The sequence below is a fragment of the Coffea eugenioides genome, chromosome 7, assembly GCF_003713205.1.
Source record: "Coffea eugenioides isolate CCC68of chromosome 7, Ceug_1.0, whole genome shotgun sequence".
Taxonomy (NCBI): domain Eukaryota; kingdom Viridiplantae; phylum Streptophyta; class Magnoliopsida; order Gentianales; family Rubiaceae; genus Coffea; species Coffea eugenioides.
The window spans coordinates 21,819,550-21,839,388 of NC_040041.1; the positions used below are offsets into that span (position 1 = coordinate 21,819,550).

At 37.9% G+C, this 19,839-nt stretch overlaps 3 protein-coding genes across 4 annotated transcripts; 2 read left to right on the forward strand and 1 right to left on the reverse strand.

Moving 5' to 3' along the window:
• Window positions 1-4,650: 4,650 nt before the first annotated feature.
• On the forward strand, window positions 4,651-8,383 carry LOC113778059 (probable galactinol--sucrose galactosyltransferase 6). Its single transcript, XM_027323315.1, has 5 exons — window positions 4,651-4,915; window positions 5,040-6,406; window positions 6,778-6,987; window positions 7,085-7,219; window positions 7,365-8,383. Exons 1-5 carry the CDS (start codon window positions 4,709-4,711, stop codon window positions 8,053-8,055), a joined length of 2,610 nt encoding a protein of 869 aa, XP_027179116.1. The 5' UTR covers window positions 4,651-4,708; the 3' UTR covers window positions 8,056-8,383.
• Window positions 8,384-8,647: 264 nt separating this feature from the next.
• LOC113778060 lies at window positions 8,648-13,174 on the reverse strand. 2 transcript variants are annotated; one of them, XM_027323316.1, is made up of 8 exons: window positions 13,129-13,174; window positions 12,885-13,035; window positions 12,611-12,737; window positions 11,789-11,902; window positions 11,088-11,286; window positions 10,925-10,970; window positions 10,435-10,510; window positions 8,648-9,696 (listed from the first exon to the last, which is right to left on the reverse strand). In XM_027323316.1, the coding sequence occupies exons 2-8, from the start codon at window positions 12,945-12,947 to the stop codon at window positions 9,269-9,271; spliced, it is 1,053 nt and encodes a 350-aa protein (XP_027179117.1). In that variant the 5' UTR covers window positions 12,948-13,035; window positions 13,129-13,174; the 3' UTR covers window positions 8,648-9,268. The 2 variants fall into 2 exon arrangements, with proteins under 2 accessions (XP_027179117.1, XP_027179119.1); XM_027323318.1 differs by having other exon boundaries at window positions 12,611-12,715; window positions 12,885-13,166.
• Window positions 13,175-15,002: 1,828 nt separating this feature from the next.
• Window positions 15,003-17,886, forward strand: LOC113777137. Its single transcript, XM_027322179.1, has 4 exons — window positions 15,003-15,354; window positions 16,153-17,052; window positions 17,166-17,300; window positions 17,450-17,886. Exons 1-4 carry the CDS (start codon window positions 15,003-15,005, stop codon window positions 17,884-17,886), a joined length of 1,824 nt encoding a protein of 607 aa, XP_027177980.1.
• Window positions 17,887-19,839: the final 1,953 nt, after the last annotated feature.

The following is a 19,839-nucleotide window of genomic DNA, read 5'->3' on the forward strand; positions in this document are numbered from 1 at the left end:
GAAACAAGAGGTCGTTTAATGTCTTTACTCGAAACACCAATTTGTGTTGTAGATAACATCACATGCCAATTGCCATGTACCAATCAAAAAATTTCCGATGAAAATCAAAATTCAATAGTTAATGACCAAAAGATTTTCTTCTAATACACTCTGCATGTTTTTCCTTTTATTTTTAACATAGAAGGGATGGAAATTAAGAAGCGGGAAAAGGAATAAGGAATTTGAACAGAAAATTTTTAATTCTTAAAATTTAAACTTTAATCATTAGATCAATACCTCATCAACACATACTAAAATAATAAATCTTTTTAAACGCGTCGAAAAAAGATTACTTTTTAAAAATTTTTAAACTTTTCATTGATATTGAAAGTACTTGAAAATTGTTTTGTATATTACAAAAGAGATTATACAACATAACATGAATCAAAATTCACAACCAAAAATGCACAAGCACACCACAACAACAGTATCGAGATCAGGTGTGTGAATAGATTATTTGCTTAACTTGACCACCACTAATTCAATTAATTGATTTTATTTTTTTTTTTTGTTGACAAAGGAAACGCAGCCGCTATCTGAAAGTGCGCACTGGGTAAATTTTTGTTGACAGGGAACCCAATTGGTAGGAAGACATGACATCAATTCTATCATTTCGGCCAATTCAATTAAATATGTTGATGTTTTGGATTTTTTTTTTTTTGCAGATATTTCAACTGCAAAATATTGGTTAATAACGTTAATTAAATCCAGATTGTAATCCAATAAATTTCAGAGTGTAACAGAAACAAGTAGCTGTAGTTCTTTATCTAGTAATTGAAGTTAAATAAAAAAGTTTTGAATTCATCAACTAGAAAGAAAAACTGAAATTGCAGTAATCTGCCTCCCATTCCCCTAGTCGCATATGCATAATCCGACTCTACCATTTAGATATTCTGAGCTGCAGTTTATTTTGCCAAATCATCCAAAAATGCGAGGGGCTGTTTTATTCCCCCAGCAAGCGCCTTCCTTTCGCTGCATCGGTCGAAGTCGAACGCTCTTATGTATAGTCATGTTCCATAAAACGACTGCTCTGTTTCGAGTCTAATCTGTAGAACTCGTGACGCGCGAATCTTACGGCCGAAAACATGTGACTTCCGACAAATTAAAGGCTTAGGAGACAAAAAGATACAGACAGATCTTATTATGCAGGATACCCCCGCACAGATATTTTTGCTGCAAAACAAAAAGTTACAAACAAAAATGGATTTTTTTTTACCGCATACGTGTCCCCGACTCTGCTGGATAAGACAGTAAGACGCCACCACTGCTGTCGTTTTATTTGTCACAAAATCAAAACGCTTCTCCTTTTAGTCTGTTGCTTCTACTCCGTATATTCTTACGATGCTGTCATAAGCACGTTGGTCGTGTTCAAGAACTCTAGCATACAAGTTAAAAGTTGCTGGGAAGCTTTGTAAAGTCATGTCATGTCTATACGAGTGTTTCAAAATTGATCCCCATTTTTTGTTTTTAGTGTTAGAAGTATGGCAAGGATTTTTTTTTATTTTAATAAAAAGGATACTTCATTAACAAATTGTTCAGCACTATTTGGTTTACATTACCATCATAATGGTAGATTAAATATGCATTAAAAATATTGCAAATTTGCAATTTAACGTATATAAAAGATCTAAAAAATTATGAATAAATCTGAAAAATATAATAAATTTTAAAAGTGTTTTCTAATAGATAAATCCTTTTTGCGTGTGCTGCAGTCGTTAGATCTGCTAATCAACGGTTTTAAATTCCAATAATAGTGATGAAATTTATCGAAGTATATCCAAGATCCAAAAAATTTTCAAATCTGACAATTAGTTCTAAAATAAATTCAGATCTAACAACAAAATATATAAATCTCTGCAGGAATCTAACAGAATTAAAATTCTCGCTGTGGATTATTAGGGAAAATAGAAAACTATCACTGAGAAAACTTATGAGATAGTTTATTAGAAAAATAAAATAAAACGGAATTCATGGAGTCCTAAGAGAAGGCTTATGAAAATAGGAGAATAAGTAAAGAAAAATTTGAGAAGGTGAGAGGAGATGTTTTATATTAAGTGTTGAAATCTGGAAGTAATTGATAATTCCAGAAAATTAGTTGACATGCTTAATAAGATATACTTAATTTCCTGAAACTACTCTTTGTGACACCAGTAGCATGCTGCATGCGACGGGTTTGTTACTACTTACTACTACTATTATATGTTTTCTCAACTAATTCTTCGCATTATTTTTTTCTTACGAAACCTTTTAAGAAACTTTGAAAAGAATACACTACTCCAATGTGATGTAGTATTATTATTGTTTGTTAACTCTAATGTTCTATCTCTTCCTCGCTCGGTCATGCTCCAAATAAATTCTAGAAAAAAGATATTTCTGCAACTTACTTATCCTAAACGCATGCACCTCTCCATGGATTTTTTTTTTTCCCGTTTTAGAGCAATGAATTAAAAGTTGTCTTGATCATAATTATATAACAAATAGGAGAAAGAACAGCATACGGCTTTGTTTTGAATAAATACTCCAGAACACGGCAAAGGAGTTCCCGGTTAATATAATCAATAATATACTTTTATCGCGTGAAGAATAACGTGGCATGGCTGGAAGGAGCCCACAGTGCTTTTGGCAGTCACGGGGATTAAGGACCAGATCTCAATTATTGTGCCATTAATTTGGTCATTACCCTAACGAGACAAGTTGACTGCACTTTAGCTCTCTGAACTCAGAATCCAGCTTTGCCTAAATCAAACTAATCAACAACATTAAGACAAAAAGAGTAGATTTTCTTTTATGATTAGAAATGAGAATTATTATTTTATATACCGGCAATGTATACATTATCACAATTGAATACATAATAACTAATATGAAAATTTATTAAATTTTACAAATATGTCATACACAATATGTATCTAACCGTATAAAATGTTAACTCTAAAAATAAACTATTAATTCATAAAACTGTACCCGCCAACTGTCAAAATAATCTAAAATATCTTGCTTTTCCAACAATCCATTGGAATTTTTCGTCCCATTTCTTTGTCACTTGTTACATAATCACCGATAATGCCGTAAGATTGTAGTAAAGGCAATCCCAATTATCAAAAAGCTCCAAACAATCATATAGAAAATGCTGGAAGCTCTGGGGATAGAGTTGGGGCCAGGTCAATTCTCAAGCTACAAATTTCTGCATAATTACAAGTAATATACTTAGACATAAGCTTCTTTTTTTTTGTAAATTTTTTTTAAGATATAAGCTCTTGTTTTCTTTTTTGAAAAAAAAATTCAATAGGAGAGGAATGAAAGTTGTGGAGAAAGAGGGATTTAAATCCAAGACATCTGCCGCTATAAATCGCCAAATTTAACCATTCAATTAATAAATGCATTTCCTCGCCGAAACTGAGACATAAGCTCAACGTCCACGTGCTCCCCCCAACAATGATTAGCGTAGTGGGACCGTTTTCCAATCACTTCCTTGAACGCAAGCTACTTCTTTCTGCGATAATATTCAAATGCCATTTGTAGTTTCCCCAGTTGTCCGCTTGCGTAGTACTCCTATAATTCAATTCTTAGGTGCCACGAAAATGAATAAACTAAGTCCACTGGCCCCCCTCCCAATTATTAATCAGGCTTCAGACCCAGCCCTTTGATTATTGACCTCTAAATTATATTTAAAACCATCTCCCCCGACCCAAACAATTATCCTCATCCAGAAAGGCAAGGTTGCAATTAATCAGCAGATTTAGCGATTGAAAATATGCACGGATGTCCACAGAATTATAATTATTTATCTTATTTTTTAAATTTAGAGCTTTATAATGTAATATTTATTATTTTTTAGATCTGAAGTATCCTTTATTCAGATCTGTTCTTTGATATATGTGTATTTTTTATGATGTAATTTATACTAATTTTAATGAAATTATAATATTTTATAAAAAAAAAGGAAAGGAAAGATGAATGTGTTTGATTTACACATGTTTTCCAATCACTTTTTTATTTCAAATACATCATATCAAAAAAATTCTACAGTATTTTTTTAAAAAAATTATCCCAAATAACCTCCTTTCCAAACACACTAAATATTGTCTTCAACCGTCAGATGACCTCACACTCTGTTGGATCCAGGTGTATGGATCTGGCCGGCCTCGACACGATTTTAACATTTAACCATGCTCCTTCACAAATCCCCAAGGCCCTGACGTGGAAACAGATCAGCCAAAACCACACAATAACAGCATATTGAAAAAAAACAATCGCAAGTAGTCTCATGGGAAGTGGGAAGCCCACTAAATTAAAGTCCAGTAATTACAGAACACGTGTCCCCAGTTGTTCAAAATTTCTCCCCCCATTTTTGAATTTTCCACAGCTCACAAATTCATCCATAATTGCACTACTCCCAAACAGGACACGGACTTGGACTTGTGCATCTGTCCACTTTCCAATTGGCAAGTTGTCACTAGCATTCTGGACTGCCGAAATGCCGTGGATCCGACGTGGCAATCTGATCCGCCGTCAACTTTATCGACCCATTCAACTTATCTCCTCTTCTTCCACCGTCGGATGCGCGTACCTGCGGCTGTTATTTATTTATTTATTTATTTTACCCTCCCTACCCTCCTAACTCGCTCATATACGAAGCACAGTTTAGGGGCACCATTGTCACAAACAAATGGTACCTCTATCAATATCAATCTCCAGTACTGCTAAATCTGCCACCACTATAAATTGGCAGCTCCTCTCTTCTTCCCTCCAATTCACTTCACCATTAATAACTTCAACTTCTCTTGGCTTTGTTCAGCGACTATCGGCCCCTTCTAGCTTTGCTGTTGCTAAATACTACCACTATTCAACGGTTCCTCGAATCTTAGCATACAAGGTATGCACAACATTTTAATTCTTCAGTATAAGTAATTTTGTATGCTGCATCTTGATGATGTGATTAGTGAGTGTTAGATGCTACCCGAGAGTGATGCACTTTTGGATTTGAATTTTGTTTTCAGGGAACTGAAGCAGAATTTGGAACGAAAAGGAAAGAAGAAATGACGATCACGCCGGCAGTACGGATTGCGGAAAAGAAGCTGGTGGTGAAGGACAGGACAATACTGACGAACGTGCCGGACGATGTGATTGCCACGTCGGGGTCGGCGTCAGGACCGGTGGAGGGCGTGTTTTTAGGCGCTGAATTCCATAAGGATAACAGCAGGCACGTGGTGTCGCTTGGGACATTGCGTGACGTACGATTCATGGCCTGTTTCAGATTTAAATTATGGTGGATGGCCCAAAAGATGGGAGATAAAGGGCGCGAAATTCCACTAGAGACCCAATTTTTGATGCTGGAAACCAAAGACGGGTCGCATCTTGAACCCGAGAATGGTGGAGACGATGATAAGAAGATTGTTTACACGGTTTTTCTCCCGTTAGTCGAAGGACCATTTCGAGCGGTTCTGCAGGGGAATTCCCAGGATGAGCTGGAAATGTGTCTAGAGAGTGGGGATACCGACACTGTCGGATCATCTTTTACACATTCGCTTTATATTAGTGCTGGCACTGATCCTTTCGCCGCCATCACCGATGCCATCAGGGCCGTTAAATTACATCTCAAGAGTTTCAGGCAGCGGCACGAGAAGAAGTTGCCTGGAATTATTGATTACTTTGGATGGTGCACATGGGATGCTTTTTACCAGGAGGTGACTCAGGAAGGAGTTGAGGCTGGCATTGAGAGCCTTTCCGCAGGCGGGACCCCACCCAAGTTTGTCATAATTGATGATGGATGGCAATCTGTGGGAGGAGATGAAGCTAAGGAGGAGAAAAGAGATGATGTGGAGTCTGAGAAGCAGCAGCCGCCCTTAATGAGATTAACTGGGATTAAAGAAAATTCCAAGTTTCAGAAGAAGGATGATCCCACTGTGGGGATCAAGAATATAGTGAATATTGCTAAGGAGAAACACGGGTTGAAGTATGTGTACGTGTGGCACGCGATTACTGGATATTGGGGTGGGTTAAGGCCTGGAGTGAAGGAGATGGAGGATTATGGGCCAATAGTGAAGTATCCCAGTATCTCCAAAGGAGTCATGGAGAATGAGCCAGGGTGGAAAACTGATCCAATTGCCGTGCAGGGGTTGGGTCTGGTGAATCCCAAAAGTGTCTACAAGTTTTATAGTGAATTGCATAATTACTTGGCTTCTGCTGGGGTGGATGGGGTAAAGGTGGATGAGCAGTGCATATTGGAGACTCTTGGTGCTGGGTTGGGTGGTAGAGTTGAGCTGACCAGGCAGTATCACCAGGCTCTTGATGCTTCCATTGCTAAGAATTTTCCTGACAATGGCTGCATTGCTTGCATGAGCCACAACACTGATGCACTTTACTGGTATGTTCCTGGCCTTTTGATCGTACTCCGAAATTTACTTTCAGTTTCTGGGTAGCTCTATTATCTGATTTGTTATTATACTTAGTAAATCGATCGTAAGGATTTCTTGTCAACAGAGCCCTACTTTAGCTGATTTAGGAGAGGAAATACATATAAGACGCCTCCGATATATGCGGCACTTTAAAATTATTGATTCGGTTATCAGTATTGAGGATTTCAGGAAACATAACAATCTTTTATGCCTGCGTAAATCACTTGGTAGGCAGAATTAGACACATCACATTGAATCAAATATACTCAGGAGTAGTGGGTGTTCAAATTTGGGCCCTCTTATCATCTGATGGTGTTTGTCCTCATGGTTCATGAAACAGTTCCAAACAGACGGCCATAGTGAGGGCGTCGGATGATTTCTTTCCGCGTGATCCTGTAACGCATACCATTCATATTGCTGCAGTTCCGTACAACAGTGTTTTCCTCAGTGAATTCATGCAGCCTGATTGGGACATGTTCCATTCCCTCCATCCAGCTGCTGAGTATCATGGTTCTGCCAGGGCCATCAGTGGTGGCCCTATATATGTTAGGTGAGATTTGTTAGTGTAGCCACTACTCATCCTTTGTTTGTTAACGACACACTTTCTTTCCGCATTGGACTAAATCTTCATTCTTTTACTGTCACAGTGATGCACCAGGGAAGCACAACTTCGATCTCCTCAAAAAGCTCGTCTTGCCAGATGGTTCAATTCTTCGAGCCCGCTTGCCTGCTCGGCCTACCAAGGATTGCCTTTTCTGTGATCCAGCCCGTGATGGTGTTAGGTTAGTTTTTTTCAATTTCACTGTGTCTTTAGTAGTATTATGTTTGTTTCTCTTGTATTTCCACTCCAAAATAATTGTTATGTTTCTTGTAAACTAAAATGTGATTAGAAGCTTCAAATTCTCACTTACCTTTATCTTGTTTCAGCCTCTTGAAGATATGGAATATGAACAAATATACTGGAGTTCTTGGAGTATACAACTGTCAAGGTGCAGCATGGAATACTGTTGAGAGAAAGAACACGTTCCATCAAACTAAATCTGAAGCCATAACGGGCTACATTAGGGGCCGTGATGTCCATCTTATAGCTGAAGTTGCCATGGATCCTGAATGGACTGGAGATTGTGCCATCTACGGTCATTGGAGCGGTGAACTTCTTACTTTGCCATACAATGCAGCATTGCCTATCTCTCTCAATGTCCTCCAGCATGAAATATTTACAGTTACACCAATCAAGGTCTTTGCTCCTGGATTTAGCTTTGCGCCTATTGGTCTCATTGACATGTTCAACGCTGGTGGAGCCATCGAGGGAATTAAATATGATATCAAGGATGGAGCTCAGTTATCTGAAGTGGAAAAAGGATATCAAGGGGAAGGTAACGCCTTTGCAGGAGAGGGAGTTGAGAACTTGAGCATTAGAGTGGTTGCTGTTGTCCTAGTGGAAGTGAAGGGATGTGGCAGATTCGGTGCTTACTCATCTACTAAGCCAAGAAAGTGCACTGTAGGATCAAGTATGATTGATTTTGCCTATGATTCATCCTCTGGATTGGTCACCTTTAACTTGGATGATATGCCTTCTGAGGATCAAAAAGTCCACAATGTAGAGGTGGAATTATAGATGCACTGCTCTTGGTGAGACCTGAGCATGATGATGCGCGAGCTTGAGGTGCTATTGCTATTAGTGGCATGCGGATGAAAATGTACCATGATACAGTATCTGAAAAAGGCTCGCGGGATCCAACCTAATAGCCAGAGGGGAGGTCAAGCTCAGATTAATCATCTGTTGTCATGAATACTGTGCTATTTTTTGCTGCAATTTCTTCCACTTGCATAAAGTTGCAGCCCCTGGCTCTTGTTTGAACTTAGATCGATGTCAATTCAAACGATGCTGAATATATCGTTCTCTTTGGTTTCTAATAGTATAAAATGATCTCACGTTACTCCAATGTGATGCTAACCATGAGAACGGAGACAGGGGCTACATTTTTCCGTAGCTGCAAAAGACTCTATACTTTGAGCGCGAAAAACTAGAATTCTTAGTAAAATGATGTCCCGTCCCCTTGAAAAGTTTAGAAGCTGTCCAAATTCAGTAAAAACAGTAATTGTTAAGATCCACTTAAAAGATTAGAGTAAACGAGCCAAGCTGTTCGTTTTTTATTGACGCAAAATGAGCGTTCCACATTGAGAAGTCAACATACGGACCAAACAGATGAACCTTAACAGATGCCTGCTTTATTGACAACCCCAGTAAAACTTCCTCAGCAGTTGCAAAATTGGAACCTTCTTTTGCTCTCATCCTCAACTTCATTCATAATGGAACCTAAAGCAGTGCAAACTAATTTCAAAAGATACCATCCACCAGAAGAAAAGAGAAGACGGGGATTACAGCAGCAGTACTTCAAAAATCTCAGCAAGGCATAATATAATTTCTTGGACTAGGAAAAGGAAACTACCGTATGTTGTATGTACAAATAGAAACCGCATATTATACTTCTCTGAAATGTATACTTCACAATTATGAATAGAAAAAAGGTGTACTTTACTTCCCTTCCTCCCCTCCCAAATGTTTTGACATTTGAAGAGGCAAGACTAGATCAAGTGCTCAAGCGCTATGATGATATTGACATCCTCAACCTTTCTCAAGGGTTCATCAATTGTCGACAAGGTTCTATTCCTGAATCAAGAAAACATCCATTTGAATAATGGGGATAAGCATCATATGCTGCTCCTCAATCCATGCGACTCGTCATTCTTCGAAGTTTGCCTTGTCATTAGAATACCAAAACTGCCCTACAACCTCAGTCTGTGCTTTTGAAGTTTTTGTCATCCTGTTATTTATCATCTTTGCCTTCATCTTCAAATTCAGGTAGACATAGAAGCTCTGCTTCCAATTCATTGCCAAAGTTCTCATCATCATAACCATCATCCTGCTCTATAATTTTCCCAAAGTCTTGCTCAGGTATAAAGTTGTCCAGTTCGTTTCCTGCAAAGTTGTCATCACATCTTTGCCGTTTAGAATGCCTATTTGTTTCCTGTTCTCCAGGCGGCAGGCTCCCAAGTAAATAAGACTTTTCTGTGGAACCAGTGAGCCGTGCGAGCTGGTTAGATGTAATGGATAGAGGGCCCATGCCTGTTTGTTGATAGAACAACCCTTTCTCATTGTTCCAGTCTTCTGCAGTCTTCTCCACTACATCCCCAATCAATTGCTTATTTTCCATATTGTGCTCAATGCTGTGGACATCTATAACCTCACCAGCCTCTGCGACAGGAATTTTGAAAGGATAAGAGTCAACTGAAACATAAAACCAATAGAAAGCAATGAAAGGAAACAAAGTGACTCATGACAGCAGCAAGAACAAAATACGCCTTCGATGACCCCAGGCCCAACCCCAAGACAAAGAGAGAAGATATAAGAGGGAAATAGAAAAATGAAAAATGGACCCATGACTAAAATTTGTAATGAGAAAGGTTAATAAGTTAAAAAGCACAAGAAAAAGTGAGAAATGAGAGAGAATAAAGAAATCTGTGAGCTAGCTGAAAATTCAACGTGAAATCTGTCACTTGGCAAAAAGAGCTGAATTTGCAGTTTGAAACCTATGTCCTCTTTGTGTAGTGTATTAGAGAAAATATCAACTTTGATTAATCACAACTAGATGAAAGCTTAGGAACATAAAGGTTAACTTTCTTGATTGTTCTAGAGGAAAAAAAAAAATGGAATTCAGTCCCGTGCTTCTTCCCACTGTATCCTCAGATTTGCAAATACTGCTAAGACTTGATATTCTAAGCCAATACTTCTTCCTTATGTTAAACATTTTCTTATTTCCTTGTAAAATTATGTGGAACAAGTATGGTTCTTACAAACAAAATTTATCATTGCTTTTGCACTAGTGTACACAGATGACAAGCATCAACAGGTCATGGAAATGGACTCATCCACGCCACTACATACAAAATGTTAGGTAGAATGATCTAAAAACGTACAAATTGATGAAGATACCTTTGATAATTAGTTCCTTAGCAGCTGCATATTCTGATGATTTTCTTTTGAGCAAATCAACATCAAGCTCCAGTCCCTGGAACACATGAAATGTTGTAGAAAACACAGCAATGAGGCAAAATCATAGTAAAATGGGATAGAGCAAAATTTTAAGAAAATAAACCTAAAAACATTACACATTGTTGTAACAGAGATTTGGAACCGTTTATGACTACAAAAACCAAAAGCAGTCCACAGTTACAATCATATAATTTACACACCCAACCCCCAAAGAGTGAGTGTTCTTCGCAGTATTGTTGCACTTTCATAAAAATTACAAACTAATAAACGAACAAACAGTTCTATTGATTTGATACCAAATATGCCTGAAGTAGCCAACACCTCGATTATATTACCATTCTGTGCATATCCAAACCAATAAAATTCTCTATATCAATTTCATTAGAGGGCCTTTGTCTAAAGATATCTAACAACAGGTCATTGAACTTGCCAAGTCCATGTGGATGAAGTCTTCAATCCGCGTATTAGCAAATAACCTGTCGAACCACAAATGTTAGTAAGGCTGTCCAAAAAAAGGTCAAATAAGGAGACTGAGATACTAAGTAATCTCTAACAAAACAAGAGGAAAAAAGCAAAACAGATTAGCAATATACTTCTTGTATGCTACTTGAACACGTGCATTCTGAATGTCTGAGACTTCATTTACCCTCTCTGTTGCAGAGCCATCAGTTATATCCACAAATCCAAAAAGGAACATATTCCTCTGTAGCATATGTTTTACTAAAGCAGAAACCACTTTTATGTCCTTTTCTTTAGCACAGACAATGATGTTCCTAAGCTCCTTCAATTCACCTGTTCAAAGGAAAAGTAAGCATAGTTAGAAACATGTGATTGTACTGTAATTTGTTTTGGAGCACTCCTAACTTCCATTCCGGCCAAAAAACTGATGAGCTTGTCCCTTTTCAGTATAGCAATACCAGGAGAAAATTGCAGTCTGAAAGCAACTTTTACCTTACGAACAACTTGAAAAGAGTTACCGCCTTAATACTTAAACACAGTTTTCAAGAAAAGAAGTCTAGAAAGTTTCATATAATCTTGTTTTTCATTTCGGAAGCCATGAAGCTTTAAAAGGAAAACAAGATTTTAAGGCTCTAGAAGTCAAAATCCCAAACATCTGCAGCAGAAAGATGCTAATAGAGATGCACATACATGGAAATTACTGATAGTGCTTCTAAAGCATGGTAGATATAGGACAGAACATTGACAATTGCAATAAATTGATGATCTAAGAAAATCAATCAAGTATGATATATTTGATGAAGTTCATTTGTCACCAAGAGAATTGCAGACATACGTAGACATAAATAAATCTTGAAAGGAGGCTTGAATGGTTGAGTCTCAAATAAGCAGTAAAGGCAATAAAGCCCACCCAGTCTGTGTGAAAGGGAATTTCCAGACACCATGTATCCTGCATAAAATAAAAAACAAGAGAGATAAGTCCAAGATGACAAAATTTGCCCTTGTTTCCAATTGAAGAAGAAAAAGTGCATGATTCATGTATTGGGATCCTGAAGTTGCATGTATTAATATCTGAAAAGTTTCACATCAGCCACTTGCTTAGTCAGTGGTTTTGCAGTTTGGCTCAGGGGAACAAATAAGATTTTCATGACATTGAGGTTGGCAAGTTTAAGCACCCTGAACAAGGAGCCAAGAGGGATTTTTTATTTTTTTTTAAGGGGGAAGAAGGGGGAGTGCTATTTATAGAACTGACAGAAGTATCAATGTATAAAAGCTTTGGGAATTCCATGTCTACGAGGCTTAGATACATGTTTCTCTGCTTATTGAAAGTGATCATGTCTAGCACAAACATCATATATATAAATGCAATTTCATTTAATCATCATGAAATACAAGCATGATAATGATAGACATAACTCAAAAATTAATTATTGGCTATTCCAACCACCAACCAATATTTGAAGAAAAAAAATAGAAAAAGGAAAAAGATTCTGGGCCAAGCTTAATTTACTGAATGCCAGCCTATTGCGATCAGTCATGTTCAAGCAGCCTCTTCACCCCATGCCGGAAAAACATACATACATTTATCTGAATCAATAATAAACGAGAGGGCTAGTTCAAGGCACAGGCAGAAGAGCAGCTCAAGGAGTATATATACCAATGGAGTGGGCGAAGAGCGACTGCGTAAAGCAAGCCTGGTTTGTCGAAGGACTATCCTCAAAGATGAAAGAGAACTTTCTTGAACGCCAAATTGCCTTCAATTCTGCAAATTCAGTTGATCCACCCTATGCAAACATTAGGACAAACCGACCCCCATTATGAAAATGAAAGAGACAAACTTTTTTTAAAAACCAAATATTACTGCTTAAAAACATAATTAACACCAGTTGAATAATGGAAGAAGTAACTTCTTGACTGAGCAAGATTTTTACCTGAGCAAATTCACTGATAAGCTCATCAATGTCTAGCTTGAATGGCTTCAGGTCCGTCATCATCAATGCTCAACCATCTAACTCATTCCTAACAATTAGTCTCTCCACAAATAATCAATCATCCCATCACTTGAGGGCAGCCCCCCAACCCCTAAAAAAGAAAGGAAAAAAAATCACGTAACACATGTATATATACTTATTAAAAACCAGCAAAGATGAGTTGGGAGAAAGGAGGAGAATAAACTGAAGGGTTGGAGAGAGTCCTCAAGTTTTGAAGTCGAATAATCGGCACGGTGATGAAAGAGGAGTAGGGGGAGGCTTAAAAATAAAAAATAAAAAATAAAAACCGTAATGCTGGCGGATAGCCGTCGAATATTCCAGCTAGTTTGAGAAGTGGGCTGGGATGGACTGCAGCCCAACACCAAGTCTTAAGCTTTTTCTTTTGGGCCGCTGGAAGCAATCCATTTTTAAAACAATTAACCCAACAGCTTATCCCTCATCATCTAATTATCCAAGAATTGTACAAACGCCTTCTTATTATTATTAACAATTGTATAAAAGGGTGAATGCCAAGCCTCAAGAGTGTGTACTATTGGTGATGTGGCCAAACATGATTGGGTGGAGAGTGTTCGTCCAATTTCATCTGCTCTTCTCCAATTATACGTTGCTTTTTTCCTCCTCCTGTTGTATTCCCGTTCGGTTCCATTTTGGTTGTTTCACTTATTTAGTTATTCTTTCTTAGCAGAGGACTGGGACTATAAGGCCTCGCTTTCAATGATATATATAGGACTACAATATAAATATAGGACTAGAACTAAGACTGCAAGATTAATGTAGACTTGATTGATGATCCAAAGAAGAGAGTGCTAAGAGTAGTGGTTATGACACACTGTGGTTGATTGTAGCAGGTGTGATATGTCTTTTTGAATGACAACGGTTAGGTGGTCTTGGAAACTTAAAATGGCAATTTTGCCCTGAGTATTATGCTGATATTACAAATTCTGCATTAGAGGCCCTGTTGCTTTGAATGGCTTGTTTGTGTAAAATTGTCTTTGTAACTGCTGTCTAATGCTGACAACGAATGACTTTCTGCTCTTTTATCTTTTCCGTTGTTGTCCAGACTACTAAAAAAATGCCCCTACATCCTTCGACCTCTCCCTCTCATCGTCATCATCATCAGTTGATCGTTGCCTTTTGGGAGCCCTGTATTATGATTAGTGCTGTTTGTTTTAATTTCGCTTGTTGTTCTCTTCTTCCGTCAGCGATGAGCTAAACTTCCTCCTGGTTAGAAGCTTGCTTGCATCTTTACAACTTTCGGTTAACAGTTGGTAGGCATGGTTTACTGCATGCTCTGAATTTCCCGTTGTCTTTGTTCTAAATTGATGTTTTATCTACTTTTTTTTTTTGCCTTGCTGGCTTTTTTTGGAATCTTCTTCTTTTTCCTCAGTTAGGAGATCTTTTGCTGTACATGACTGCTGAAATATCTTGCTCTTTTGTAGCTTTTGTTCTGTTCCTATTCTGCTATCAGCTCCTCCTTTTTGCCAATTCAGGTTAGTATCTTTTGTCGTTCTTTTCTTCGTCTGCATTTTCCAAAATTGTTTGCTGCTGTCCGGTATGCTCTGCCTTATGTCACGATTGCTTTTCACTTGTTTATTGCCTTTTTTTCTAAAAAAACAGCAAGAGATCCTGTGCGTCTTGGTGTTATTGTTTTATATTGGCTAAGGTGTTCCTGCTACCGTGTTTGGCTCAGGTAATGTTACTTCGCTCCTCACTTTTCTCCCTTGGCTTTTTTTTGCATGTTCTTGCGCCGTTACCTTGTTTACTTTTAGTATCTGTTGGTGTGTTTTCTTATGATGGACCATGCAGCCATTTCCCGCTCTTGCATGCTTCTCCCTTTGTGCCCTCCTTGGTCATATGTTCACTCTTTATTTACTGGTTACTGTTGTTTGCCTTCTGTTGCCTATTCTTCTGTTGCGTTAAACAACTTTCATTGCCTTGTTCCTTATTGTTAATTTCCATCTTGCCATGCTCGCTTGATACCGTCGGTTTGTTGGTTCCTTGTTTAGTAGCTGGAATTAGATGGATATAAATGCCTTGCGCCAAAAAAAATATGCAGAAATGCCGCCTGCCAAGAAAGCGGAATTTCTGCGTTCTCTGCGAGAAGCTAGAGCTGCGAAGAAAAAACAAAGTCTTTCCTTCCCTTGTGCTCAACAGATTCTGCCTTCCTGTGTGGAGTCTTCTATTTGTTTGACATATAATCATGATAAACCTTCTGAAACCCATAATCACATTCGTGTCCTTTCTAATGCACTACAAAATGGAGAATGCTTGGTTTCAGTCAACAGTGTTATTACAGATGCTCGCCACTTGCCTTGCATTCATTCTCCTGTGTCTAATCCCTCCAACCATCATGTTTTGTCATCTTCTAGAAAAAAGATAGCTTCCAGTAATGCACCATTCCGTAACAAAGGTATTCCTTTTTTTAGTGTTTTCTTATTCTTCTACTTGGTTTGGGCTTTTCTCCTTCATACCATTCTTGCTTTTCTGCATTCCTATTGATTGCTATGTACTCTGTATTGCTGTAGAAGATTAACTCTCTTTTGTTTGCACACTGCTGTACTTCTGCTCAGTCAATATCTTCTTCCTAGGCCTTCTCAAAACACTTGGAAATTTGCAAGCCTTTTTTATTATTAATCCAATGGTGTCTTCTTCCTCTCACTTTCTCCTGTCTGTATTATCCACAATAGACAATTTTGTTCCCAAAATGTTGTCATGTTAGTGAAAATAAAATCGTCCATTACCAAATGCTTCCAAATCCAAAGGTTTGGCTTTCCTTTGGTCCAGTCCCTCTTTTAAACACTCCTTATTGAGTCCTCTTTATTAAATTATAACTTGCAAGCGAATTGCTTCCCTCTTTACCTCCTCAACATTTTCTACTCTGCATTGAATCTTCCCATGCAAATCTCTGTTGGGCTAAACTGCTCATCTTGTTCGCTTTTATCATCAACAAAAACCTCTTCTTTTCCAAGAAGAGAGTTTAATCAGCCTCCAACAAACTGTGCTTGCACAGGAAGGAAAAGAAATAGGAATGATTCCCTTGATCTATTGTCTAGCCAGAACCATTGTAGTGCGACCGTCGTTAGAACAGAGAATACAGGTTCGATTTTGTTTCTTGTTTAGCTGTTGCCATCTTTTCCTTCCGTTCTTGCCTCTTTATACAAAGCTTTAACTCGACCTACCTGTCAACCATATGCAAAAAAACTTACAGGAAGAAAACGCAAGCGTGATCAGCCAAATCTCTCTATTGTGAACAATATTTCTAATGTATCTTTGGTTTTGCCTGACGCTCCTCCTTGTGGCCATTGTGGAGCCAAAAGATTTCATTTGGAACCTCCTACTTTTTGCTGCTCTGGAGGAGAAATTTCCCTTGTGGCTCCTCCTATGCCTTATGATTTGAAGCGCTTATTTATTGGTAATGACGATGAAAGCTTCCATTTCAGAAATAATGCCCGCACTTACAACAATAACTTAGGCTTTACATCATTTGCTGCTAAATACGATTCTGAGCTAACAAAGAACATGAAAGGTGTTTACACCTTCCGTGTTCAGGGTCAGGTTTATCATTTTTTAAATTGCCTTCTTCAGTCAAATGATAGAGCATCTGGGATTCAACTCTACTTTTTTGACACTGATGAAGAATTAGCAAAGAGGATTGTTGCCTCTGATAAGTTGCGAGAAAGTATTTTAAGACTCCTTATGCGCATTCTTAGCGACAATCCTTATGCTAAATTCTTCAAAAATTTAAGGCATATTCCAACCATTGACAACCTTAGCATTGTGCTTAATTGTTATCCCACCCTTGATCAGCGAGTTTATAATCTTCATTCTGTCTCCCAAGTTGCGGCTATATGGACTGAAGATCAAAATGAACCAGGCCATACGGGAGCTCATATTCAGGTTTATACGCATTCAAATAGCAGTTGTAAAATTAAACATTACTATAGCTGCTATGATCCATTACAATACCATATTCTTTTCCCACGTGGTGAATGCGGATGGCACCCTGGGATTAAAAGAGCCCAAAAAAGAAAGAGAAACGATGCTTCTTGTGAGGAAGATATCGATATTCATCCAGCTTCGGTTATTTCTGCGTCGAGCTTAATGGACCGTGAACAAAGATGCAAGTTGTTTCCTTGCCGTTTCTAAATATTTTTTTTATCCACTATTTTTACATTATAAAAAAATTATCAAAATAAATGATTACTCGTGCTTTTTCTCTAGCTGCCAATCGTGCAAAAAATGAAGAGGACAAGGTGTCATCTAGAGAATACTATTGTTACAGATTTCAAATGAGGGACAGTGATGATTCGATGTTGTTGCACTCACTTAGATTGTTGCAACAGTATGCAGTGGATGGTTATGTTAAGATTGAGACTTCTAGGCTTGACTTTCATAGAAATCGGCAAAACAACATTCGTTCGGAGGCCCTCCAAAAAATCCTAGACAGTATTTGTATAGGCTAGACCAGTGCTTCTAAAGTTGGCCGTTCGAACGATATTGCCCAGCTTCCTTTATAGGTGGACCAAGGGACATGAGACGGCGATATCTTGATGCAATGTCCCTTGTGCAAAAGTATGGAAAACCAGACATCTTTCTTACTATGACCTGCAACCCAGCATGGAAGGAAATTCAGGACAATTTAAAGTACCATGAGAAATCTCAGGATAGGCCAGATCTTCTAGCTAGAGTCTTTCGGGCTAAATTTGAATTGCTTAAATCAGAAGTTGTGAACAAGCAAATTTTTGGTGAAGTCGCAGCATATGTCTATGTGATAGAGTTCCAAAAACGTGGCTTCCCACATGCTCATCTGCTATTAATTTTGAAGCTTGAATACAAACTCCTAAATCCCGAGTCATACGATAGAGTAGTCTCTGCTGAAATACCTGATCGTTTGCCTTGTTGTAAAGCACATGATTCATGGTCCTTGTGGCGATCTCGATAGAAGTTGTCCTTGCATGAAAGATGGATATTGTAAAAATCACAATCCTAAGAGCTTTTGTTCCCAAACAACTCATGCCGAGGATAGCTATCCGCAATATAGGAGAAGAGATGATGGTTCAAAAATAAAAGTCCGAAGGCATACTCTTGACAACAGATGGGTTGTGCCTCATAGTCCCTATCTGTTAGCTACATTTGACTGTCACATTAATGTAGAAATTTGCTCAACTGTTAAATTGGTGAAGTACATGTACAAGTATGTTTTCAAAGGACATGATTCTGTCAGTTTTAGGATAGTTTCGCACCATGCTCCTGATGATACTGATGAAATAAAAGAATTTCAGCAAGGTCGATGTAGACACCAAATTTTTGGTGTAATTTCTTTTACTTTTTATTCTCATTTGTCGTGGTTGCTTTTAGTTTTTTTAGTTTCTAGTTTCTATTTTAATTTTTAAGTTTTAACGTAGAAAAATCATGGAAAAAGAGAAAAAAAGGAAAATTGTTCACAAAATACGTTCAAATTTAATTTTTTGGCATTTTGGTTTATTTTTGTTAATTTATTTTGAAAAAAAAAATGATGAGAAATGATGAAAAATGAAAGAAAAGATCGAAAATGGTAATTTTGTTATTTTTAGTTTGTTTATTTCGATGTGTTTGTAATTAAAATTGTTGTTTTTATTATTATTTAGTTTTACTATTATTTTTGTTAAATAATTAAGGTGAAAAAAAAATAAAATAAAAAAAACATCTCCATAACCACGGCACCACTTCATTCATTCCACTTCACATATCAAACCACAGCTGCACCTCACCTTCATTGTAGCGTCCGAGAGCAAGTGAGTGAGAGCTGCTCCTCGTGAGTATCGACCAAAGGAAGCCGCGCGAGCTGCAACCTTTATATTCTGTCCGAGCAAGTTAAGTGAGAGAGATAGAGAGAGAGAGAGAGGGAGAGAGAGAGAGAGAAAGCAAAAGGCAGTTGCGGGAGCTGCTGATCATCACCACCTTCATGAGCTCCAGCCATCAAAACCACAGCTGCAACCATCCGCAACCAGGACCAACACCTGCAGTCCTTGCGCGAGCCGAGAGGAGGAGAAGTTGACAGCTTTCTTGTCGCGTGTATAAGCTTCAATTTAAGGTAATTTCCGAGCTAAGATAACTTGATCAGAGGTAGATTAAATTGTTTATGGCCATGCATGTGAAGTTTAGGCGTTCGGATGATGAATTGAATAAGAGGAAAAATCTGATTTTGAAGGAAATGGGTTTGCTGAGAAGCTGAAATGGAACTGCCGCTTAATCTTGTTTCTCTGAAGTAATCTAAGCTCATAAATGTGATTAGTTAACTAAAAAACTAAATGATTAAGTCTTGCATGAGGTTAGTTAGCTCGGATTAAGCCAGAAAAATAAGAATGAAATGGATTCTGTTGCATGCAAGATTAGCCGAGAAGAGCTGGACAAATTTCTGGAATTTTGGATGAATGTGGCTGTTGTCCGAATCTGATTTTTGAACTAGAAACGTTAATTAATTAGTTAAGGAGTTGCATGCTGGATTTGAGTGCCAAATACAAGGCTTTGGCCGAAAAAAAAGCTGGATTATGACCAACTAAGTGCTGGAAAAATTTCTGTTGTGCCGAGGGAGTGAAGCTGGAATTGCAGCTTGTTTTTGGAAATTTTCTTTGGAAATGATGTTTAGAAATGCCTGAAATATGTGTGTCTTAAGTCTTGTAAGCTATATAGATGTGAAACTCTTGATATGCTGGGAGATTGAACTGGAAATAGTTAAATGAAACTGCTGGAATTTTTCCAGTATAGCCGAGTGAAGAAGAAAAGATTTTTCCAGTTTTCTTTAGGAATTTTGGGATTCCAAATTGTTCCATTTAAAGTTTGACAAGCTGTAAAATATTCCACACTTGTTGATTTCACTCTAGAATATTTTAAGAGGGTCATGCATGCGATTACT